Source organism: Furipterus horrens, unplaced genomic scaffold, assembly GCF_987537825.1.
Source record: "Furipterus horrens unplaced genomic scaffold, mFurHor1.1.pri manual_scaffold_4, whole genome shotgun sequence".
NCBI classification, from domain to species: Eukaryota; Metazoa; Chordata; class Mammalia; order Chiroptera; family Furipteridae; genus Furipterus; species Furipterus horrens.
Genome location: NW_028327174.1, coordinates 147,105,258 through 147,132,730, shown reverse-complemented (window position 1 = coordinate 147,132,730; position 27,473 = coordinate 147,105,258). Strand labels below are relative to the sequence as shown.

Genomic DNA, 27,473 nt, shown 5'->3' with positions numbered 1-27,473 from the left:
TATCCAACACTTTTCAAAAACAATCCCATATATCACACAGGCTCCAAAGGTAATGTTTGTACTGCTGTTCCTACTGTTGCTTAAGGAAAAAGCAGTTTCTGTTGCTCTAGATAGGCAGCACTTCAGGCTGTAGTTGGAGAAATTAAATGTCCAAGGCCTTTGGCGCTTCCAGTTCTATTTGGAAGAGGACACAGACCTGGCATTTGAAGAGCATTTGCTCTCCATTAAACTTACCGAACCTTGACAAACCAGAGGGGCCAAGAATTGGTCTGCCACAGGCCAAGGCTGGGCCTTCCAAAACCGATAACGACAATGAAAACAGTAACACTCTCATTTATAATCTTCCATGTTTAACCCAGAATGACCTCACAATCTGTAAAGAATCTCAAGATTTGTTTTATAGAAAAGCAAGAAAACATTTGACCAGACTCTCCTTTACTTATTTGTTTATTTTTCTGCTTTTGGCCTGCAATTGTCCTTTTGGCCATGGAACCAAATGTGTCTCTAGGCTACCTCCATTCTCAGTTGGGGAAACTTTACTAAGGTGACATTCAAAGACTGGGGAGGACATAGGATGAGCAAATGGTGACTAGGTCAGAAGTGTTCCACTGGTCAAATGCCAAGGATCTATACTCAAATTCCCCAAACTATTAACACAGTGCAATTAACAGCAGACTGGTCCCATTGGCTTTGAGAATATCTAAACTCCATTCATTATCGCGTGCGCGCGCACACACACAAAAATTAGTGAGGCGGACTTTTCTCATTCTCTGGCCTAAGACAAACAAAAGTCATGAGGCACGAAGCATTTGATCTGTTCTACCAATGGATGTCATCAACAGGTTCTCATGATTCTCTATCTGGAAACAAAGGATTTAGAGAGAATGGAAATCAAGAATAGAATTCTTCACTTCTATCTCTCTGCTTTTACTACACATCAGTGTGACTCACAATAGATGGCGATTCGAATCATGAGTCATGTCCCATTTGTTGAGGGTCAAAATTTCACTCCCTATCCCCAACACTTATAGCACTAAGTACCACCACAATCACAGCTCTGTAAGGGAAGCAACTCCTGCTGTAAAGCTTAAAACATGAAAGAATCAACAATGAGTGTCGACTGTAGGTAGTAATCGAAGGCAGCCCAGTGAGAAGGTGAGAACTAGCGAAAGTCAAACCTCCCTTAACCTTTGTTAAACCATTTCAGCTTCTAACACTAAACAAGGCTGCTCAAAAAATTTCCAAGCATGAAGTTTACTCATTCCCTCTGTCTGGTGTACCTCAAGATGGGAAACAAAGTAGACAAGAAATAGTCAAAAGCAGATAAGTGAAGGGCAAAAAATATGGACATTCAACAAAATAATAGAGCTTCCTGGGCCAGGAATCACCTTGGCAAATCTTACCTTGGAGACTCCAATTCTTTAGCTGGGGCTGCCAACCATGTGTCCCAGTTGTGCACAAATAACACCCTTGGAGTGGAAATCCCAGCTGTATATATTTTACTCTCCTACCAGTGTTTCATTTTTTCCAAACTTTTTCTTCCCTACATGTGGTTGCCCAAACCAATTCATGTGCTTACTGGCATGTTATGAAACATGGAAACAATTAGAAACCACATTCTAGGGCACAAGAATGATCTTCTACAGAATCAATGAACTACGCAGAACTTGAGAGGATTTGGCAAAAAAGATGGAAACTGTGGAATAAAATCCACTAACAGTATCTCATGTCACAGTACATTTTACAAGGCTTTAAATTGATCTGTGTGTTTCCGGCAGCAATCATATTTTACCTTCAAAATCTCCAGATTTTAGCCTTACATTTTTTTTTTTATGTATTTTAATGAAATGCATAGAAAACATTCAACATACACATTTCCTCTATGGGGTTGAAAACTGAGTGTATACTCTATACAAATAATCTTCTCAGTTAGGTGTGAGATCCTTTCAAAGCCACATTTGAGAGGGAGTAATTGTATTTGAAAATCAAAGAATTTAAGTTTTCAAATGGCCAGCTGAAGTCCTACGTCATACTTCACATGTGTAAGACCTTCTTTAGCCATTCAAACCTAAGATGGTCAGTTCTGTAACAAAAGGCCAATTAGATTTCTAACACCTTCTAATGAACCTGGCTGACCTTTTGGTGAATGAGCTCTTTTAACTCAGCAAAGGTTACAAGTGTTGTTGCTTTATCAATCGCAGACCAGAGTGACATGGTAAGAGTGAGCCAGGCCTGGGCAAAACAGAAAGCTGGAAAACACAGGAGAGGTTTTAAGTAGCATCATCAAATAAATAAGAATGGAGAGGGAGAATACAAAATGGACTAAAAAGAAATGTGGTATCAAGAATACACAAACTTGACTGACAACCACATGTAACTCACTATTTTCATATTGTATTCCTTCAAGATATGGCTGCAGTGGAAGCAGCAGCCAGAATAGCCAAGGTCTGTTTGCAGACTGATAAATGAGTTTCTGCATCAGAGTCTCCATTCTGGAGATTGTGTGCTGGGGAAAGGCGAGTGCAACCTCCTTCCCCTACCGTTATCAGCTCCACTCTCCTCCAGACCATAATGCATGGATGTGCTACACTGGGACAGTGGCAGGATTTGCCACATGCATTAACTCCATGAACTTGGTCAAAATTCACTGTCAACCACAGAGAAGCAAAGTCATTTCATTTGGAAACAAAAAATTTAATTACTTAGAAGGCAGATTTGGGGGAAATAAAGTTGTAATGGTAAAGCTTCCAACTTCTCTCTCTCAAGCCAAACAATAGTTGACATTCATTGAGCCACCTTGTCACATTCCTCATCTCAGTCAATACCTACAATAATCCCTTCATGTAAGCCAAAAAGAAGTGAGATTTTGTGGGATCTAGTAACTTGCTCCTTATTACATTGCAAGTAGGTTTTAGTCAGAATCTAAACCTAGACATTTGACTGTGAGACAACCCTACCTGGAACTATGACATGTGGCTTCCCTTCTCTCTGAGGATGAGGTCCTCAGAGTCTTGTGTGATGTCCTGTAAATCTTTCTTTCCTTTCCTTTTCTTCTCTCTTCCTCACACCAAATCTCTAGTCAACAGGTATTCCTACATACTTCTAATACACGTAAGTGTTTATATATACACACATAAACTTTTCCCCCATATACCAAGGAGATGAATATTGTTTCAAGAACCTGAGCCTTAATAAAAATAATGAACTTCTGGTTTTAGCCCATAGAGATGTGATTCATTTAAATTACAGGGACCAACTCTATTTATGAGGGAGACTACAGGCAATTCCTAACTAAAGCCAAAGCTAGTTCAAATGTCTGCTTTGAAGTTGGCTGCTGGGAATTGAGAATTCACTGAGTCTCCAGGTCAGCCCACATAACCCACAAAGTTCCTCCAAGTATGGAGCTATATATTTCAGCAACAAGTAACCACTATTTAAAACATTGTTTTTATAGCGAAACTCAATCCAAGGTCTCGTTTGAGAATCTGGGGATGCCTTGCCCTTTCCCCACAAGACGTTGTGTGAAGGAGCCAGGTGGGGTGGGTGGATGTGACGGAGAAAAACAGAACAGGTGAGATAATTCGAGGCACCCGTGCTTGTTAGATCTCTCTGTTGCATTTGGTCATTTATTCTCAAGTGTTCCAGCCTGGGGAACAAAGGGCTTTGTGGTTTTGGGAGTCAGGGCTCATTTGTATGGTCCGATTGATAATGTTTGAGATTCTTCAATATTGGATTGTGCAGGTCACCACAAGTTCGTGTATTGGCTGAATCACCATGGAATAAAAATCACAAGACTGCATTTTAATTGGCCGCCTTTAGGCCATTTAACAAAGAGAAAGCAAACTTGCAAGAGCAAAGAGTAATTAATGAAGCAGGGGAACAGAGGTTTCTTTAGTAACTTCCAAATAAGTTCTTCTGTCTGAGGCAGGGGAAAAAAGGTAGCCTGCAACATAAAGATAAACTGCAGGTATTTAAGTCACAATGCCTTCCGCCAAGAACTGCTCATTACCATCAGATGTTGCAGTGGCAGTGGGGCCAGTTAGAACTAACTTTATTATTAGAAGCAATTAGGGAGAAAGGGGGCAGAATTTCATTTGGTTATTTCAAAACCAGTTTCTGTGCATGGTTTAATGAAGGCCTGCAGTGTCAAGATAAAATGTGTGTTTTACTGAAAACAGCTTCTGCAAATGACTGCTTGTTACCAGCCAGTATCTCCAGGCAGAGTGGTTCGGGTAGGCTGGATTTACATGCATGCCAAAATACAACTGTTCAGCTGCTTCAGCTCCATAGAAGTATGGACTGATGGTTAAGCACATGTGTTCTGGACTCAGATCGTCTGTCTTCAATTCCTAACAATGGCCTGGTAACTGAATGACCTTGGGTGACTTTCTGGAATGTTCTAGCCTTAGTTTACTCATATGTAAAGGGGGGCCATAGTAGTATTTATCTCACATGGCTGTAAAATATCACTGCACCTCATATATGTCAGACATTGTTATCATTATTAACAAGTCTATTCAAGAATCATTTGGGTTAGGGGTTTGTTTTTAAAGAATTGGCTTGCTACATATGGATTACTTTAAGTACAAATTAATAATAGATACATTCATATCTTTTGGAGTTTGCATGTAAAGCGATTTGTCCTCACATTCATAACAGTTTTTATCTAAATTTCATTTCAGACAATATTTTAATATGTCTATAGAATTCATGAGTTTTAAAAAAAATCTGATTGCTTTTTTAGGTTTGCAAAAGCAGTTGTGAACCACATCTTTTTCTCAATTCCTTATATGTAAGGTAACAGCTGGGACTTGTCGTATTTTCCTTTGTGTGAGCTTTTCCCTTATAAATCCTCTTGGTATCTTTCACCTCTTCCCTCAGATACACACCTGGGCTAAGAGAAACGTCCATGGATTGAGCTTAGAAGACCATTCAAAAAACCTCAACTGTCACACAATAGACGGGGTCTTGGGCTTTGGCTCCCTTCTAAATATCTTTTTTTGAGCTATTGTGACCACATTGAAAGACCACTCACTGGTGGTTTCAAACCCTGCCCTGAATATCCCCCTCCTCTGTGAGGGTATGTCATCTTCAATGATTTTTCAGAGACTCCTTCATTCAATTCTCAAGGTTAAAGATTGTTTTCCACCAACTGGCTATAATAGCTGCATATTTCCTTGGGAATATGGCTTACTCATTATGTTTTAGTTTTGCAAATCAGTAGCATTTAACTTACGTGCCATGCACCATAACATTAGACCCATATGATTAATAAAACTCCTTTCTTAGACTCTAATAAACAATGACTCCATTATTAAAATCTATTTATTTTAGAGAAGGCTAAACTAGTCAAGTACCCTCTACACATTTATGTGTTTTATCAGCTGTATATTAACCCACATCATTTTTCTGGCTGTACTGACTTAATTCATGCTAATTTGAATAATGTAAAAAAGAGCCCGTGTCACAGTATTTTAGATCTCATGCTGTGGACTGTGAGAAAGAAAAAAATGGAAAATACCAGGAAGTAGGGATTGATGAAATTCTCCCCCAAAGTCTGTGTGTCAGTATTCAACATTTTTGAAAATATTGGTTCTTCTTTGAGTACTACTTTTTTTGTTTGTTTGTTTATTTTAGTGATCACACACATTGTAACATGGGAGAATTTCACTTTTGAAAGACTTAGAAGTGTTGAAGAATGGTTTAATCAGAGTTGTTGATGCCCATTCACAATTAATGTCTATTAGAAGGTCAAAGCTTACGGTTAGATCCTGAAAAGGATAAAATAGGGAACATAGGGGCAATATGAGGGAATATTTTAAGAGGGAAGAGACAGATATTTATCCTTACCCTGGATCGTTCTTCTAGTTTTGTCATCATGACAACTGTGGCACTCCGTTGCTCCCAAATCATTCTCCAAAAGTCCCCAAATGTTTCTGGGAGAGATCCCTGTGTTGCAATATAGGCGTTTTGTTTCCTATAACCATCTATGTAGTTGGCATTCACGTAGTCACTTCCTGGGATGCCTGTAAAACAGGAATGTTACTCAAATAGGGGAACATGTCACAAGAAGACAGCCTGGGATACAGTCCAGTGGCATTGCTGTACCACTGTTCCACACTCTGCTGGAGGGCTTACAGTGATATTGTAGGACTTGGATGCTAAGCAAGGTTGAAAATGGGTCATATATAGTTAAAGAAATGCAAATTCTGAGTACATTTACAAAATGACAATGCGGACTACCGAAAAAAGAATAACACAACTGATAATCCACAGAATGCCTTGTCTCACATTGTCCTTGTCTACTGCATCAGCAAAATATAGCTTCAAAAGAGAATAAAAAATTATCTGGTCATATTCCTCACTCATTCCCTTCCTCATTCCCAGAAAAGAAACTAAATAAAGTAATGTCTGAGTCTGAAAAATGTGATATAGCATGTCATGATAGTGAAAAATTCTTTGCATATTTTGCCAGCAGGTGACTCATTTAATTCTCACAATAACTCTATGGAGTAAGTCCTATGATGATCTTTCTTTCACCAAAGAGAAAACTGAGATGCACAGAGACTGAAAAACTTGCTCAAGTTGGTGGAGTCTGGATTAATCATAGGCAGGCAGTATGCTATGACTTTGTCTTAACCTCTGCAGAGTATCGCTTCTCGTTTAAACATGAACCTCTCTTTGGTTTACGACAGTTTCTTCCTAATTGGTTGTCCCACTTCTACTTTTATCCTTTGCAGTGTTCTCCATCTAGTGTGAGAGCACTTTTTAAAACCATTATTTTAGACACTGTAACACTCTTCTTCAGACTCAACTATAAAACCCAAACTCTCAACATGGCTACGAAGCTCTGCACTTCTCCAGACTCATCTCGTTCCACTCACCTTCTAACCTTCCAAACTCTCGATTCTGCTTCCGTTGTTGGAAGACAATGCTCTCCTACCTTAGTGCCGTCCCACATCCTGGAACACTCTGTCTCCCTGTAAAGTGTTCACCTCCATCTCAGAAGTCTGCCTTTCACAGCTCGGGACCTAAGAATCCCTTGGCATTCTGTACATTATGTATTGCAGACTATAACTATGTATTTGTTTGTTAACTTGTTTGTGGCTTATTTTTACCTCTAGACTATGTCCCTTTCATTCACTTTTGCTATTCCTAGTAACAAAAGAGTAAATAATTTCCTCCAGTTCCAACGTTTCATAAGTAGCAGAGCTATAATTCAATGCAGATATTCTGACTGAAAGCCCGTAAGTGAAATATAGGCAAGTTTGAGCTTCTTCCAGGGAGAGTGGCTAGAATGATTAAGGAAATAAAAGCTATACCATATAAGAAAGGAATACAAATATATAATACAACGTGGCAAAGGAAAGGGTAGAGCTACCCATGTGTATCTGAAGAGAGGTTCAGGTTTACTCTGTTAAGACCCAAGTTTTTCAATTCTAAAGGATGTAACTACAGAGATATAGATTTTATCTCCAATACAATAAAGCATTTTCAAATCATCCGAATCAAAAAGGGAACCGATTTCCTTGGGAGGTAAGGAGTTGCCTATCCCTAGAGGAATATCACCTTGTATTGGGAGGTAGCATTAGAACATGCACATGGTTCCTTTTTCTGCACTAGGAAAACATGGGTCCTGGATTTATGGGAAAAAAATATTTTCTTTATTATGAAACATATGTTCCCAAGCTAAAATTGTTATATTTCACTGATTGCCACTTTCAATTACTTTGACTGCTTTTCTGATTCCAGTTGTAAAACTGATCCTCTCAAGAAAAGTAATGAAAGTCAGATGGAAACTACTGTGCTTTGAGATGAACACATGGATGTGGAATACCACCAACATTAGTGAAAATCCTTTAGAGCAAAAAGGCTTTTGCCCAGTTGGTTGTAACATTATTCATCTATCAGAGCTACTCTAAAAACAGTTGGGGTTCTGGCAGTACTTTGTTGATAAAGATCCTATTCCTCCCTGACACCAAATTATTGTAGATTCAAGGGACAGTTTAAATGAAGTCCTCAGGTTACAGCCACCTGGAAGCAGCATGTTTACACGTCCCTGGATTTGTTTCTGAGCCAACAATAAATCTAATCTATTAACACAAGAAAAGCTCACTTTCAAGATTTTAATTTAGCAGTTAGCGACATTTAATAACCGATAAAAAGGCTTTTGGCCTCACTCAGTTACTAACATACACAAATTTTTTTCGAAAATTCATAATGGAGAAATCTAAATTAATGACTCAAAAAACATATCAACTGGGCACTGTGCCATTTCTCCCTTATCAAGGATAACAAATGTTTGAACGATGCATCTGAGGACAGAGGCGATGGACAAGAGACTCGCACCAAGAAAAAGTAATGTACTGATTTTAGACATACTGTTCAAGTTTACATAGTAAGTTATTATTTTTTAGGGGAAAAAAGTTTTTTTTGAATAATGGTTGCACCTTTCAGGAATAAAAATACAAATGTTCTGCCTGAAAACTCCTAGGCACCTAGGATCAGCTGTATCACCAAATGCTTTAAGAATTTGGGACCTGATATTTTGAAAAGAGAAAAATTAAGAACCAAAATTCAACACTTGGCAGAACTAATTACTAGGCTCATGTTTGCACCCTGAAAATACTGCTGGGCTCCTCTTCTATTCTGACATTTTTCTCTAAGGGGACTATACCTGGAATGAAAGCTTCCTCTGGAAACCCTTTAGCCCACTCTGACAAAAAGACATTTCAGATAAGTTCTCTCTCACATGTTGTTTGCAATGTGGAGATGTGAGAGGGCTATGTTCTCTAGAAGCTCTAAGATCTAACATGTCCTATATTCACAGAACTCAACATAACAAGCTGTGTAGAAAGATGAATGAGAACAACTTTTTAGAAAGGGTGGCATCTTGCCATTCTAAAAATATTGGCCCTAGATTGGAAGCTAAAGTTGAAAAGCAGCGAATTTCAAGTTGATGAGACCTTAGTTTTCAATGCAACATATTTTGAAAAAGTTCTGAACCAACCCTGGGCTTGGGGAGGAGGTGGGAAGGAAACCTAACATGCTGGCTTTCCAAGTGTCTGGTGACATGAAATGCTCATTCAGTAGCTACTGAGTGTGACTGCTTCTGCTGGGAGACTGGATCTACAAAGTTCTTTCACTTTTTGGGGGTGACCTTTTCCAAGCAATGCATACTTATTTAATTTTCAGTTCCCTGCCTTATCCAGACAATGATTTGCATCTGCTAATGCAACACAATCAAAGTGCACTACTAATCCAAAAGAAGTGTGTGAGAATTAACTAAATTTCTCTGGGGCCATGATAGATGGAAACCTAACTTAAAATGCAGTAATGAAAGAATATAATTACTATGCATTAACTGATTACTTTTATTTCTTGGACTCAAGGAGACCTCTGTTCAATACTATAATAATGGTGCTTGTCTTTTTTGGGGGTGATGGTAGGGAGAATTATTAAACAAAAGAGCATTACAAAAATGTCTGCCTTTAGTATGTCATAGGCAAAATCTTAGGGCTGTTACTGCTGTAGGAACTGTCTCTTGCGATCAGTCTTAATGTCATTGTTCAAGAAGAACGACTTAGGTCTAAAAAGTTGATCTTTCCTAGGAATTCATTGTTTTATTACATTTATAGAAATAAAGTTAACAGATTTCCATGTATTATTTTATGCATATTCCCTAATTAGTAGTCATATAAATAGTTCCAACGCCAATAATGTCTATCATTCTAATCTTATAAGTGAAAAGACTGAGGCTAGATCTTGAATTCATATTATACCTTGTATTCCTCATTGATGTGTTAAAGTATATTTCATCAGTTAATGGACTATTCTCTTGTGGTGCTTAAAAATATAGCTTCATGCTTTACACTGGATTTTGTGTTTTGGGCAAACCCAACTTGGGGCTATAAATCAAGTGTTTAAGACTGACAGAGGTTGTGAGGAGGTGAATGATTGGCAGAGCTGTGTTTCTGTGTTCTCTGTGCATAACAAACCATAGCAAACACCTATTCAAACAGAATTAGGCCAGGTATAGGCTCTCCTTTTATTTGCTGAGACTTGCTAGTTATAGCTTTTAGTGCAAATCTAAGCCTGGGCATGTACTTTGGGATCCACTGTTCTTTTAATTGCCTGAAAACTTTGCAAATGTTATCATGAGTTCAAAATGCAAGGACGAAACCATTTTTCTTCATCCAACTGTGGGATGACTATGACAGTGCTTTCTGACATTGGACCTACATGTGTTTGAATATTAACAGAAGGGGAGGAATCCTTGGAAAGATGAATCTACTATGTTCAGAAGAGTAATTGTGATGAATACTTACCAAAAAGTATTTTAAAATCTCGAAAACATGTTGCAATGTTAAAGAACATACTATCTGAGTTGTTTTGTCCTGAATGGGTTAAATAACTTTTTAAAAAAGATTTTATTTACTTTTAGGGAGAGGGAAAGGGAGAGACAAAGAGAGGGAGAGAAACACCATTTGGTTGCCTTTCGCACACCCCTCACTGGGGACCTGGTCTGCAACCCAGGCATGAGCCATGACTGGGAATCGAACTGGCAACCTTTTGGTTTGCAGGCTGGTGCTCAATCCACTAAGCCACACCAGCCTGGGAAAAATATGTTTTTTTTTTGATATTTATTTGAGAAGGACTAATTGAACCAAGTGAGCCAATTAAAAAAAACATGCATACAATTTGGTTTGCATTTGATTTCTCACGTCAGCAGTTAATTTTTGTTTGAAATATATTTCTTTTGTTGAAGGATATTTAAAATTATAAGTTTTATGATAAGGTCTTATGCCCTGTTGTTAACTGGAAGTGAAGGATTGAAAACAGTACATGAATTATTTTATTGATGTGAAATTAAATATTCATAATAATACTTTTGCATTATCCCACATGGTAGGAAAAGTTGCATTGCATTTTGAAGTCTTGGGACAACAACAGCACTTCCTAAAATGTTAGAGAACTCAACCAGGAAACGGGACTCTTGTCTAAGGCTGTTGGCAGTTTGCACTTTGCCATTTAGGCAGTTGTTCTACTTGTCCAGACCTTTGGTTCCTTATCTGCTAAACAAGGCATGCTGGGCAAATTGATTCCCTCAAGTCCTTTAGAGTTCTAAAATAAGACGTTTTCCTGTGGCAATCATAACCACCTTGGATATAGAAATCTCTGTGAAGTTATTTTAAGATAGAGGCTTTGCATCTCTCAGCTTAGGTAGGAACACACTTTGATTCTCTTCCAAGCTGATATCTGCTGCCTCTACTTCTGATGTCCTGAGATGAGATTGTGTGTGTGTGTGTGTGTGTGTGTGTGTGTGTGTGTGTGTGTTGACTGATACTCAAATTTTGATTAGAACTTGGTAGAGTAAAAAACAAACAAGTTAAAAATCAAGAGAAGGTGGTGGGAGTAGGTTCATAGGTAGTCTGTTCAGAGAAAGAAGAAGCTCTCCTTGGATTGTGGAGGTGAGAATTAGAGGCAGCATTAGAGGGAAGGTGGAATCCCATCCATGGTTCTGGGGGACAAACTGCTACAGTACATTAAGTTCTCCCTTGTCGTTCTTATCCATAGGTTCTGAAACTTTAAGCGAAATGAGGTGTGACAGAACCAATTTCATCCCAGGCTAATTGGTGTAGATGAGAGTTAAGTTCCTACGGTAGCTCATCAACATTATCACGAAACATTATTTAAGAACGTGCTCTAAAGAGCTGGAGGCGGACCTTCAGCTGAGTGGTTGACTTTACTTGAATTCCAGGTGCCATCAAAACCCAGGTACTTTTATTTTCTTTCACTTCTACAAATCCTTAGTAAAACTTTGTGTCAAAAAGAAATTGTTTTTAGTAAACTAGTTTATTCCTTATTGTAAGAGAGAAGTACTCAAGTTCCAACAAAACAAAAAAGCTACACTTTCTTTTTCAGAAGCTCTATGATTCCTTTTTTTTTATTGGTTCAGTTAAATTTTTAAAGAAATTATTAAAAACCACCTTTTATTTAGAGAGTAATGTCCTCTTCTCTACTTCACACAAAGCAAAATTAAATAAATACATGAAACCCTACCTAACAACAGCCGATTGTTGACTAAGACCTCAACTGAAATTTTTGCCTTCCCAATGAAGAAAAAAATGTTTGCTGATAGCAACAAACTAGAAAAGAGAAAATAGAAAAATAAAATCTAATAAAAATTATCACGAGTAAATTTATAATTCCAAAGAACACAGGTTTTCTTTCCCTTCCACTAGCACCGAGGCAGCCACCCACGGATGTATTAGAACCAGCAGAATGAAAGATTTTCTCTGCCACGTACCAGACAAAACAGATGCATCTCACAGGGGCACAATGCATCATGTGCCACGGTATCCCTGGATGTAACCCCAGTTTGGCAAATTACCCTCAATGTTTCTACAGCACGCAGGGCAACATTTTTAGAAGCATGGCTTGCTCTGTGGGCAGTGTAGCTCATCACCACAGTGACTATTAATGAAGGAATGGACAACTTCCAAAGAGTCTGTGAACCCAATGTCCTCTCCATGGCTTTCTATACCTCTGCACTGGTGAGGAGGTTGGGTTATGACAGGGGCCCCAGGGAAGGAGGTAGGAAATTGAATTGCCCTCGAATGTATTCCAAGATTAGCTACAAGTGTTGGGGCCTTGTCTGCACCTCTTTTCTAGTTAGGAAGCACTTTGCCATGAGATACAGCAGAGCATGGGCCAGCAACCCTTATCTTCTCAGCCACATCAGAATTGTGAAGTGCTTAGCATGCATTAATAAACATGCAATTGTTATAGTGCTTCATGCAGCAACAAGGTAGTCAGAATCCAGTAAGGAGTGTGCGACAGGAACTCTGTCTGTAGGAAACTTTCAGAGCCTTGGTCTCCTTCTGTATATCCTAATATACAAGCAGCATTATCACAATGTTCCTACCCAACACCTCTGTGAGAATCAAATGAGTCAATACATTTGAAACTCCTAAAATACTAGTGGATATTAGCTATTCTTACTATTGATACAATAAATAGAAATGAAATAAACCTATTTATTCCTAAATACCATATTGATGAAAAGTAATCTCAAATCTGAAACGCCCCTTTCTAGTTTCTATATTTAAAAAAAATCAATTGAGAGGACAAAAATAATTATTTTATAATCTTTCACCAATGCACAGCATGTGTCTATATTCTCTTCAGTAATGTACAACCTGTGCCTTTATTTTAACAGCAGAGTCACGCCACAGAATATGTAAGTTTCTCTAGTGCCTCAGGGTAACAAAATATAGATTTATTAGTGCAATCTGCATAGATGTACACAAAAAATTTAAAAATCCCAATAGCTGAAGACAATAGAGATAAAAACAAACTCATAGAGCCTTCTGATTGACTCTTCGATTAGCATCCTGAAAACAAGAGTAAAAGAAAGAAAAGAAAAGAAAAAAAACAAAACAAAACAAAACCCATAACCAGTCATTTCTTAAAAACATTTTTTTTTCTTTTCCAGATAGAAACAGCACAGGTAGAGACTGAGGTAGGAGCCACATGAGAGCACCCCACTCTATGTGCTAGGCTTCATGAAGAAAGGGGATGCAATCTCAACAGCTCAAATTAGCCTCTACCCTGGCTGCAAGCACCTTATGAAATTGTTCCAAGTTTCCAAAGGCTAGGTCCAATCTTGTTTTCCATTTAAGACGAATTAAGCTAAAAAATTTTGTCTGTGTACTGTTCCTCTAAGAAAGAAATGCTTTTACTTTAAAAAAATCACTCTGAAATAAAAGAATTAAACTTTGTCATGCTTGTAAACAATTAACTTGAAAAGTGAAAGACTAAAAATGTTAAAGAAATTGTACTAAACAACTAAAATATAGAACAAACATCAGCCAGAACTGTCAGAAATCGAGCTGAAAGGAAGTCTGACAACTAAGAAATTAAAGAAACCACATGCATTGAGATGGAGCTGGCAAGCTGGTGCCATATCTGAGACTCCATCAACCTAACATTGTTTGACCCCTTGGAGAACCTCAGAGACTCCGCTCCACCCAGCTTATCGGCTCACCCAAGTTGCTTTTCCATATGAGTGGCTCATGCTTCACAACTTCCTAAATCCTATAATACAAGCAACAACTGGCCTCAGTGAGCTCCAGGCCCCGCACTAGCAGCAGCCAGCTTAGATTCAGAACTAGGCTTTGTCTCAGAATCTCAAAGCCCAGCACAAGTAGCAGCCATCTCAGACTGCTTTATAGCTAAGGTACAGATGGGGGCTGACCTTGGCCTGCACCACCTGTGAAACCGCAGTGCCAGAACACCCTGTGGACAGCTACAGACCATGTCAGAGCACCACCACCCTGCTCCTGCACAGCTGATCATCCACGGAGGGCAGAGGTTGGTGGTCAGTGTTCAGAGCCAATACTTGCAGCTGACTGGCCTGGGTAAATCCCTCTCATGATCTGCCAATAGCAACCAAGGCTTAACCACAAGAGCAAGGGGTACTAAGCCCCAGCCCAGACAAAGGGTGCACCTCAAGTACCTAGCCTGGGTGATAGGGGAGGCTGTGCCACTGGGCCCTACAGGACACCTACTACATTAGGCCATGCTAAAAAGGCACGGAGTCAAAGAAGCTCTACCCAATACACAGAAACAAACACAAAGAGACTGCCAAATTGAGGAGGAAAAGAAATATGGTCCAAATTAAAGAATAGAACAAAACTCCAGAAAAAGAAACAGAGATAGCCAACCTATCAGAATCAGAGTTCAAAACACTGGTGATCAGGATGTTCAGAGAAAGGATTTGAGTATGGCCACACAAAAAAAGGAAGAAGGGAAGGTTATAGAAAGTGAAATAAAGAAAAATATAGAAGGAACTAACAGTGACGGCAAGGAAGCAAGGATTCAAATCAATGATTTGGAACAAAAGAAAGAAATAATCATTCACCAGAAGAGAAAGAAGAACCAAGAATTGGAAAAAAATGAGGAGAGGATCAAGAACCTCTGGGACAACTTTAAATGTAACAACATCCAAATCATAGGGGTGCCAGAAAGAGAAGAAATTGAAAATTATTTGAAAAAATAACAAATGAAAACGTCCCTAATTTGGTGAAGGAAATATACATACAAGTGTTAGAAACAGTAAAAACCGAAACCAAGGAAGCTGAGATGCAAGATTTATTAAGAGGAACCTGCCGGGCTACCTCAAAGGAGAGAACAGCAGCTGGCATACAGGCTGACAAGGTTTTAAAGGGAGGGATAGAGGATGACTGGAACAGGGTATCGGGGCACCTAGTGATTGGTTTGGCCTGGGGGTAATGGCAGGAACAGTGGGTTGAGTCTGGGGGTAACAGCACGAACAATGGTGGGAACAATGAGGTACTTGGTGTTCTGTTGGGTATGTTGTTCGGGAGAAGGTACTTGGTGATTTATTGGGCATGTTGCTGGGGAGAACAATAGAATAAGGGAGTAAAAAATTTTCTACCTCCTACTGGTGTTTTGCAAGATTTGAGGAACTTTTCACTGGACTTCTCAATAGTCATTTTTTGTGGTTTCTACTTTCTGCTAATCAACTTATTAGGTGGGGTTTTTGAGGCTCTTACTGAACCTAATAACAAGTTCAAGAAGCACAGAGTCCCAAACAAGCTAGACCCAAAGAGGACCACATCAAGGCACATCATAATTAAAATGCCAAAGGTTCAAGATAAAGAGAGAATCTTAAAAGCAGCAAGAGAAAAACAGAGTTTACTCACAAAGGAGTTCCTATAAGATTGTCAGCTGATTTCTCAAAAGAAACTTCAGGCAAGAAGAGGCTGGCAAGAAGTGGTCAAAGTGATGAAAAGCATCAACCTACAACCAAGATTGATTCCTCTATTCGGCAAAACTATCATTTAGAATGGAAGGGAAGATAAAGTGCTTCCCTGATGAGGTAGAGCTATAGGAATTCATCACCATGAAGCCATTATTATATGACAGGTTAAAGGGACTTAGTTAAGAAAAATAAGATAAATCTATGAGCATTCAAATGAAAACAAACTCACAACTATTAACAACTGAATCTTAAAAATAAAAACAAAAACAAACCAAGCAAACAACTAGAATCACAGGTATGGAGATCATTTGGAGGGTTATCAGCTGGGAGGGGGGAGGAGGAAAATGGGGGAAATGATGCTGTTATCAAGAAGCATAATTGCTGGGAACAAAATAGACAGAGGGATGTTAAGTATATTATAGGAAAGGGTGAATCCAAAGATCCATGGACATGAACAAAGGTAGGGGGGATTGCTCAAGGGAAGAGGGGTACTGGGCAGAGAGGGGCAAAGGCAAAAAAATTGGGACTATAGCAGTATAATCAATAAAAATATACTTAAAAAAAAGAAACTGTACTAAATCAATGATTGATGTTTTGAACAATATGAGAAAAATGAAATCAACCAATAATTGGATACAGATTTTTTTTAAAGACACCCCCCAGATGGGGCATATATTCTAACCAATTTCAGCTTAAGTAGAGTTTCAGAGCAAAATATAAGAAACACTGGTTACCCACAAACTTCACTAGTGTCTAAGCTAACAGGAAAGATTGGTAGATAGGTTGGGAGGTAGGTAGGTAGATGAAAGAGAGAAAGAGATCCTAGAGGGAGGCAAAGGGATCATACGTAGTGAATTGACTGAGAAATTAGCTCATGGCAGCTGTTCAAGGAATTTTTATTGGGGAAAATAATTGAAATTTTTTGATATTTGAGTTTCATATGTGACACTCATATTCACTAAAATATAATTAACTGATTTTTTGGAGTTTGTTTTGTTTTTACTTATTGAAAATAATATCAGGTTATCAGATATAGCCTGTAAAAAATGATTCATTGCATGGGTACCATGTGAAACTGGAGGCTATATTACTGTGTGTTGACAGCTGTTTTAAATAAACAGGTAGTGACTTAGCACTGAACACTGCAGAAAAGAGGCTAAGACACAGTTTAAACAGAGAGCACTAGTGTGGTGGCAAAAGCTGAAGCAATGGTACAGGAGAACATAAGTAGTTTCTTCTCTGCACTTTTGAAAATTAGATTTATCTTTGGGGCAGTGATTCCCCGTGAGCCCCTTTTTCATTTTAAAAGAGCTAAATTGCCCATCTCACAAAAAATCAAGTTGTTGTAACATCATCTATATTATTTACAGTTGGATTTTTTGGAATTGCTCCTGATATGCAAATCAAGCAGCAGATGATATATTTTGGATTTCCATTTAAAGGAACACATTTTTCCCCCTGTTGAAATTTGTAATGCTATTATGGGTCTGGTTTTCATTTATCAAGCACCAATAATTTCTTTTGATTCACAGTGTACTCCAAATATACGCAGCTTTCTCATTTGGATAGTATTAATTTTTCCATAGATCATATACAAAATAAATTCCATCTGAGGATAAAAGGACCTATTGATAGTAGCAATAAAATTCATAATACCAGCAATAATAATTTTAATATTTCCCAATATTTATCAGGCATTTCTTTGGGCCAAGCATGCCTCTAAATGCTTTACATACAGCAATTCATTAAATTATAATAATTATAGGAGATACATGCTATTATTAACCCTATGGCACAGAAGAGGGACCCAAGGCAGAGTAACTTCTCCAAGTAAGCTCTTCAGAAGCAAGAAGAGCCTAGGATGCTTTCATAGGAAACACATTCTTGAGAAGTATCTGGACCCTTGTAAGAATGTTCCCATTAAAGAGAGGACATCAATAAATCTGTTTTGAAACTTTAAATTATAAAGCCCCAAATTAGGAAAAAAAAAATAAAGCAAGCCCATATTTTACTAAGCTTCTTTGATCAGATTAACAAGCACCAGTGCTAAAAAATGCATATGACATCATGTAGTTTACACACTGTTATTTCTAACTCTCATAGACAAAAATCCATTTAAACCTGGATTGGTAGCAGAGAAACACGCCAGCCAATAATGCTATCTGGAGTAAACCCTCTGGCGTAAGTATCTGTTTATGTGTTTTACCTTGAAAGAGCAAATCTTTTAAGGTCCAAAATTTAACATTTATTTTACTATTCATATTATTTATCTATTGATTTCTAAATTTGGAATCAACTTTTAGGACTTTAAGAATGGCAGCAAGAGTCTTACCTATCCTGCTTTTATGAGGAAATAGAACCAAAGCCACTAAGGCAGGGGTTCCTACATTGCAGAATGGACCTGTAAAAGGCTTTGTGTCCATGAACTCTCTGAAATCAGTACAAAATATGTAGGTGCCTTTTGTTTTCAAGTGGCATTTTAAATGTTCGTCAGGGTCTTCCGGCCAAGATGGAGGCTTAGACGGACACGCTCGGTCTCCCTCTACAACTAGAGAGGAATACAACTACTTCAAAACAAAAGATAACTAGAAATTCCAGAAAATAAAACTACACGGAAGCCCAACGTACAAAGTTATAAACCAGCGGCGCCCTTTGGGCAGGTAAGAGCGAAAGGGGGCGGCGCTGTTTGCGGTCGCACCTGGGGCAGCGGCGGGGAGAACAATCCCGGCTGCAGTCGAACCCCGGCAGCTTTCGACCCCAACACTGGGGAAAGCAGCCACCACATCGCCCCGAACAGCGAGGCTCAGAGGGCGGGAGGACGGATCCCAGTCTCCTAGCAGAATAACTGCGGGAATCCATCTTGGACCCCCGCCCCCACACAAAGTGCCACGGCGCAGCGAAATAGGTTCCTGGACCACCGCCGGTCGCTGGGTTGTGACGACAAAGGGCCACAGAGCGGCAAAAAAGGTTGCAGATCGGCGCCGGTCGCTGGGTTGTGACAAGTACACAGGCACCGCCCCCTACAGCCGGCCCAAGAAAGCAAAACGCATCTGTCAAAATGAGGCAGACAACCATAGAAATCCCGGTGGCGCAGCTCACCAGGCAACAGATGAAGAACCTGACAGATGAACAAATAAGAAACCTGTCAGAGGCTCAGTTCAGGGCCATTGTTATCAGGTGGCTTACAGAATTAACAAAAGATCTGGAAAAAGATGAGAAAGAATTGAAAAACACCCATACTGAAAGGAACAAAACCTCATACGAGACAGATGGTGAGGAAATAAAACCCAGAGTTCAAATCTACAAACCAGAACATAGAGAAGGAACAAACAGTCAACCAGTGCAGAGAGAGGAAACAGGAAGCAAGGAAAATGATGAGAGGATCAGAAACCTCTGGGACAGATATAAAAGGCCCAACATAAGAATAATTGGTTTGCCAGAAGGCGAAGAAGATGAACTAGAAATTGAAAAATTATGTGAAAATATTATAAAGCAGAACTTCCCAAAGTTGGGGAAGGAAATAGACGTACAGGTCCAGGAAGCACAGAGAGTTCCAAAACAACTGGACCCAGGAAGAACCACTCCAAGACACATTATAATCAAACTGTCAAAAGTTAAAGATAAAGAGAGAATCTTAAAAGCAGCAAGAGAGAAGAAAAGAATCATGTACAAAGGGGTCCCAATTAGACTATCAGCTGACTTCTCAAGGGAGACCCTGCAGGCAAGAAGGGACTGGCAAGAAATATTCAAAGCAATGAAAATCCAAAACCTACAACCACGAATACTTTATCCAGCGAAGCTGTCATTCAGAATAGAAGGGCAGAGAAAGTGTTTCCAGGACAAAATAAAACTGAAAGAGTTCATTAGATCCAAACCACTGTTATATGCGATGTTAAAAGGACTGGTTTAGAAAAAGGAGGATCAAAGCTATGAACTCTAAAATGAAAACCGCATCACAAAAAACAACAACAGAAGCTAGGGAATTGAAACAAAGGCAAACTAAATAGGCAATGAGAGTGGAAAAAGAACTATAGGTACGGGGAACATATTGGGGGAGGTCAGCAGGGAGGGGGAAGGGGGAGAGGGAGAGAGGTGGTACAGGAATTAAGAAACATCGTAGGAGGGAATGGAATAGACAGAGAGAGGTTGAGAAGAACTATATGTACAACCAATGGACATGGACTAAAAGGGGGGGACAAGGGGAGGGAGGGGGGCCACCGGGTGGAGGGGAGCAGAGGGAAGGGAAATTGGAACAAATGTAACACTATAATCAATAAAACACATTAAAAAAAATGTTCATCAGATTCTCAAAGGCTCCAGCTCCCCAAAAGGGTCAATGCTAACTGTATTAAGTGACAGCCCAAGGGGACACAGTGGCTCAAACTAGGATTTAATTTTTAGTCTTCAGGCTTCTCATTCAATCAACTTCCTTACATACCTTTAAAAAGTAATATTAAACAAAAATTCACCTGAAAGCTATTTATATGTCATTTATTCTTTGGAAAAATTTACTTTGACTAGAGTCTAAAAACACAATTGAAGACCTCTAGCTCTAAGAGTCCTATCCTAAGTATTTCAAAATGTATATTTAAAATTTCCTAGACAGTCTTCCCAGCCAAAAGGGCACCACTTTTGAATTTCATATGGCAACAGACTGCATGCATGTATTGGCACCACCATTACTACTTCAAAAGCAACTCTAGGTCTGAGTGGCCTATTGGAGAAAAACAGCAGTCTTGGGCCAGAATGATTTGGATATTAAAATTTTGGCTCTACTACTTACTAGCTATTAATTAGAAAAATATTACTTGGATTTTTAGTTTCACAGTTCTCTTATCTATAAAACTGATTGATAACTAGCTTGTGAGATTGTTCTGAACACTCTTGCTACTGTATATAAAAGCTAAGACATGGTGCCTGTCACACAGTAGGCACCCTGACGATTATATCTATAACTTATTGTCTTTGTTGTTGAATTAAAAAGTAGCATTTTGCCTTTTACTTCATATTTAGACGCGGCCAACAATTTAAAAAGTACCACGTCAATACGGCTTTTAAATTGAAATGTTAATTACAATTCTACTAACAGAAATATAGTACTAGCAGTCGTGTAAAGTATATTAGGAAAAAAATCTATTTTTAAGGCTGTAACTAGATTGAATTTTTGCTATTTACAATTCATTAAAATAGGTAATGTACTACTAATTGATATTCCTTGGTTTATAAGAAGTTGAAGATACATAAAAAAGATATTTGAGGTAAGGCGATCACCGCTGGGATCAGTTAGGGATAGAGGCACTTAACATTCTGCAACTGGAGGACTAGGATGCATCTGAATCACTGCTGATTCCCCGTGCTGTGCCATTGCCTCGGGTTAGTTATGCCATAAACTAGCAAATGAAACACTGAAATGTAATATTTGTGCCACCCATAGGTTGATGTCCAGTGACAAAATGGATTTTTTGGTCAAAAGTTAAGGCTGGGCATTCAGATCCATGCTAAGTTACTTGTCACAGTCACAACCTGTGTCATCAGGAAAGCAGTGTCAGGGATGTGGGCCCTGCAAGCCCATGTCCAGGACTCGGAAGAGTTCAGTTCTAACTTGAGCTCTATTACTTATCCACTGTGCAGCTCAGGTGAGTTTTCCGTCTGAGCTTCCATTTTCTCATTTCTACTCCAATGAAAGTATACTTTCTGGGAGACTTTGGATTCTATAAAATTAGGCATAGTGTTATATGTTATTTTATACACATATGAGTATTGTTACAGAGGAGGGTCCCCAGGGAGATGGGAGGGGCTTTGACCATAAAATGGTGACAAATAGCTCACAGGGTCTGCGTAAAATTCTACAAGTGGCCGCAGTTAGTCACCCTGTCCACTGTGTCACAGGCCGCAGTCAGGGATTTAAAAATAAGGTGGCGGTCATTTGCAGAGGCAGGACTATCTGGTTTTGAAAGGGAAAAGGGGAGAACCATGCAGCTTTGAAAGGGAAAGGGAAACTCTATGAGATTTGCAAGGAGGTGGGAAACTCCACGTGGTTCTGGATTAAGAGTGGGAGAGCACCACAACACAGGCAAAACCTCTCCAATCAGGCGCGAATGATTGGGAGCTGCTGGTAAAGATGAACTGTGTCTGGGAAGTAGGAAAATGATAACCCTGAATTTTCTGTTCTAAAACTAGCCTGGTTTGGCAGTAAACACATCGGTGCCACACCTAATTCCTGATTTTCTCATTTTTTCCTCGCATCTCGCAATGAAAGTAGTGTAAACATTTTAGTACTATTAAATGAAGATAAAGACAATATGAATCACCATGGCAACTTCCCCTGTTTTCTTAAATGCCTGTCAAATAGTTCTGAAGAGAGTGGCCAGGACCTCTGAGAGAACAACAAGAATGCACAAAATAAAACCGCAACCAATGTCTTTTAAGTTACTGTCACAGGAACTCAAAACAAGCACATTAAATTTAAAAATTGTACATGAAGTCACTTAACATTTTCATACACTTGAAAACTCTGGCTTTGTGTCATCACAGCTCCCTTTATCGTAGGAGCCTCAGTTAGTGGTTCTGTGGTTCCAGCTGCCAGCATTTTCTCCTTGTGCTTAAGAGACAGGATGATTGCGTGGTCCCTTAAATATCTGCTAGATAGGGCTTAGTCTAAGATAAAATGCTGGTCATGGTTGTAATCTATACTAAAGCTCTCTATATAGCCCATAAACTTCAATTAAATGCTTCTGACCTTTTGCATAACGCGTAAAATTGAAAGACTTTTGGTTTTTAGGTCAGCTCTAGATTTAGGGTGTATTTGTGGGCACAGAGCTATAAAAAGGCAGGTTTTAGTTTGATTCCAGCGTTCTGGCTTTTATACTGTAAAAAATAGCATAGAAATAAAATGTAGAGTTTTCAACTATCATAATAAAAGTACAAAAAAGGAATATTCCTGTTTTCCGACATACTTTACGTTACTGTAAAGATGGTAGAGAAAACAGGTTAAGGAAAACAATGGGCAAAAGTCCAGGGAAATAGTAGCACTGAACGGCCGAATTCAGAGTGAAAACAATGCTACAATACAGCAAAGGCAGGCTGACGAGCTCTCCAGTGAAGACCATGCCAAATGCACTCTCAATTTACATTCATTTATTTTATTTCTATAATTGATGATCTTGCTTCAATAATGAAAAAACGATTTCTCGATTTGTGACCTGGTTTAGTTTGTCATTTACTATGGAGATGATTTAAGAAACCTGAGACAAAAATAATGCTCTTCTTTTTTTACATTTTAAAATGAGACTTGTAGAGATGAAATGTAAACTCTGTATGCTAATTGGCCCAATTACAGTTTCTAAACAGCACATGAAAGAAGCAATTTCCTGTTTAACACTACCCTGCTTGAACTAGTATTGGTGAAACTTTGATACACCTGATTGATTTTTAAAGGACAAACTCTTGAACACCTAGTATCTTCAGTTGCCTCAGAGTGGTATTATAACATTTTTCCAATATCAAAAATAGAATTGTGAGAATGTTATGGAATATATCTGTGTCACGTAACACCATTCTGAGGAAAACGGCTGCAGGTAAGCGCTTGTTCACAAGCTGAAAGATAGTTCTTGTTCCCCTCAAACTGGAAATAAACGTAATGGTCGCCTTTGGTGCTTACTGGGAAGGCTTTCAAACAGAGTCTCAGTTTCAAATTAACTCTGGGAACTAAGAAGGCAGGCAGGACGTGGTCAGCATGGTGAGATAGCGATGATCATCATAGATCGAGGAAGCAGGAAAAATGGAAAGATTCTTGAATAACTATAGATAAAAACTGTAAGGTTCTCAAAAGGGAAAAAGGGAAAGACACTTGAGTAACTTTAGATGAAAACTTGCACAGTTCTTAAAAGGCCTGTGTCTGAAGCTGGTGTTATTTAATGTTTTATAAAAATTTGGCAGAAGGTTAGCAGTAGACTTTCAAGTTTGAAAAGACCTCAACTATCTTGTGGATGTCAGTGAGGATGTATGTGGTACGTGGCAGCTGGTGGACCAGGGTAGCTGCCCTGAGAGGTATGGATTTCTGTGACTTGCAAACTGTTTTCTGGGGACAGCAACCCAACGTGCCACCACGGCCAAACGGTGAGTGTTGACCATGAGCTCCTGTCTTTGCTACGCCACGTGAGAGGGACTTTGTACTCGAAAGGGATGAATGCGAAATACTCTCCTCATGAATCCTTAGGAGGAGCCAGGTATATTGAGGAGTAGCGCTCATCTTTTAGCAGCAATCATTCCCTTTGGAATGTGCTCCTTAGTATAACTGGGAGAGAGATTGCCACGAGGGCCACAAATTAGATGTCCTGGACCTTTCTTCCAATGTGCTTCATTTGTATTAATCACCACACCCCCCAACTCCTAACCTTTACACTGTCCCTAGGGGCTATCCAGACTTATTTACAAATAAACTCCCCTGCTCATTTAGAAATAAGTTAATGGGCATCTTCTAACAATCACCTTTTTATTCATAACCGTCAGTAACCATCAGTAAATGGGCAAACTCAAATTGCTTCCCTTCTAGTGTAGTTTATTGACTACTTTATCAAGTGTGTCATCAAGGGTAGAGACAAAGAGGTAATGAGGGATGCGTTTATGTTATATGATGGGGGGGCTACTGTGTGTCTGTGTATGGTGTATTTCTATGAGAAATTAAAAGTGAGAACAAACAATGGCTAAATCTTAAATAACTATTTTCATAGATGGCTGATGCCTAGTTCAAACTATATTTTCATGCACATACTTAAACCCATGAAAACAAAGGTATGAATAATGTCAGTATTTCCTTACCTTCTATTGCTGACAGGAGAACCCTGGAATGATCATAAGCGATTACATTTGCATATCTATTCTTTGGTTTGTTTACTTCCAAGTTTGAATGTTCCCATGTGAACTGCTGGCCAGGGTCAATAGACTTAAAAGAAAAACAGCACACACACAAAATCAATACTGAATAACAGTAGATTATAGGCATTTATTGCAAGTAACAAACATGATTTAAAAAGAAAACTCTGAAGCTTTACTTCATCAAGAAGATCCTAGCTGTGAAGCTGAATGCTAATATAACCAGAATAACATGAAATGATTAATCACAGTAAAAAGCAGTGACAATCACCAACATTGATTCAAATGAAAAAGAAAATCAATATAGATGTTCTGTTAATATTGAAAAGGCAGGTTTTATTATTATTATAGTTTTTACTTTCCCATTTGCTTCTCTGCTGCTGGAGTTTACAAGGTACCAGGGTTCAATATTCCTTCCATTTCTGTGAACATTACTTTATCTTGTTTACTCTCCCCTATCCTTTCCTATCTGGACCTAACCTCAGTTTTTAAATTGACTGGCTGGCTTCACTGGGCACAGGCTATACTGTTCTTTCTTCACCTGCAGGCCTACATCTCAGTGACAACTTAAAATTGTCTGTTTCACCACATACAACATGACTGGTATCACAAGGAAATTTGTACAATTCAAACAGTTATGAATAACAGTAAAGAAGGGAAGTCAATGTAATAATCATCTTAGAATATTAATTTATAACCTAATGCAGATAAGATCTAATTGCTTTTCTATTTATATTATGTTTTCTAATTATCCTCATGTATTCTATGTTTACAAAGTTTGCTTTATTCTTTATTTTAAACTTATTTGTTCTGATTTCTAATGGCTTTCCTTGATGCCTTAGTTCAGCCGAAGTTATCCAATAATCTAACATAAATATTGCAGATATAAAATAATATATAATTTTTTATAGTTAAAGTCATTATTTTGAGACTGAATCTAGGCTTTGATTATAACTCTGGGAGACTTAAATTTTCTGTAACATTATGGAAATCAAAATACTTTTCTTTTTTCATAGGATACTTACTTTTTGTAATACTTATAATTTCATGGTATATGGAAACATGAATTCAATAATTATATAAACACGATTTAAAATAATCAAAATCAAGTTTTCAGAAATAACTAATGATAACTTAAGTTTATGTACAGGTGAAATATTTAAAAAAGTAAAGGTACTATGTTATAGTAATAGAATTTTTAGAAGTAATTTTGATCCTGGGTATTTTCCATTCTTTTATGTGTGTATGTAGAACTGGAAATTAAAACATATACAATGGCTGTTGTAATATTAAAGATGCATACATTTTGTGTTAAAGGAAGAGAGTTCAGCATGATAATAAAACACCAGTGTAAAAAATCAAGCCTATTAACAGTCATGAATAGTTTCTAAACATACTAAATTTCTCAGTAGTATAGATTGCAGCCCCTAATTTACTAAGAATTTAAACCCCTTTTCCTTTCTTAGCTTATGCTAATCTATATATAAACTAGTCGATCATTAAACAGTATTCAGCAAAATAATTACTCATGCCTCAGAAGCTAAAGAATAGTATAATTAGGGGTCTTTCTAGTTGGTTCATCCAAGGAAACTCATCATCTCCTCTGTAGAATGTACTAAGCATTTCATGAGCTAAAGGGAGCAGAAGAATTCAAACGTCTGTGTGGAAGGCTTCAGGTCAACCTTGAACTCTCACACAAAACAGCTCCATTCAGTGACCAAGACCTGGTCTAAACCTTTCTCAGATCAGTCCCAAATGCACCATCCCACTGGCATTCCCTAACTCCAGTCCTTTAGAATCTGATGTCTGATTGGAATCTCTCCTCTAAACTCTCACTCCAGTCCATTCTTCACACCAAAGTAGTCTTTTTTAAGCACGACCTCGGGCAGGTTAGGTCTCTGTTTAAGATCGTCCATCCACTGGCTCTGGGTACCTACAGCCTAAATTCTGAAGTCCTTAGCAACAGTCCTACCTATATATTTTTAGTTATCTTTGCAGCTACAAAGATGGCTCAATAAATGGTTTGGCACATGATTTTTAAAATGAATTTGAGAAAAATTCATAAAGAGAAATCATGCAGCAATTTCTCCATATAACATGGGAGCTAGAGAACAGATTATGGAAACTGCATTGTACAGTGTACTCACTTCAATACTTCAACACTTGTTGTCATATTTAACAATCATTATCATAATTAAATATGTGATCCTTAAAAAATTACAACTACCACTGATATTACACTGATGAGCATTACACAGTACATAAGCTTGTTATACATTATTCTCTAAAATATCCCAATAAGTTCCTAAGCTCACTGAAGTACATGCAGTCCATTGGTGGAAGATGTTACTCTCTGAAGGCCTTGTACCTCAGACTGCGATTACTCATAGATGTGTAAAGTGCCATGAATGTAATTAGACTAATGAAATTGCATGTGCAACTCAGAGACACTATTAACTCATGTCCATTTCTATTCTTGCTGCGTATTCTCAGCCATCGGCATGATTTGATACTGGCCTACATTGAAGAATTTGTGAAAGTTGACTTAAGTGGAGCCATTTTAAAATAGAGCCAGAACAGCCATTCCAGAGGAACTGCCTTGTACATACTGGTTTCTAAACCTTTGGACTAGTCCAAACCACAATTGTTTTACAAACCAGTGTTTGCAAAGTTAGCAGGAAAGCAGACATACTGATCACAAAGACTAGTGATTATGGACTCTCTGACTGAAGATAGAATCAGTAACTAATTATATATAGGCAAGAGTAGCTAAGCTTGTTAATACTAGTAGGAATTCTTTCTTCTTTTC

General features: G+C 38.4%; 1 protein-coding gene across 1 annotated transcript in view; it reads right to left on the bottom strand.

Moving 5' to 3' along the window:
* Positions 1 to 27,473, bottom strand: part of PTPRD (protein tyrosine phosphatase receptor type D) — a 520,035-nt gene that overhangs the window by 55,815 nt on the left and 436,747 nt on the right. Inside the window, exons 24-25 of the mRNA XM_090274103.1 lie at positions 24,611 to 24,734; positions 5,851 to 6,026 (exon numbers count right to left, since the gene is read on the bottom strand). Coding sequence (XP_090130229.1) covers positions 5,851 to 6,026; positions 24,611 to 24,734 — 300 coding nt within the window. The remainder of the gene's footprint in view (positions 1 to 5,850; positions 6,027 to 24,610; positions 24,735 to 27,473) is intronic.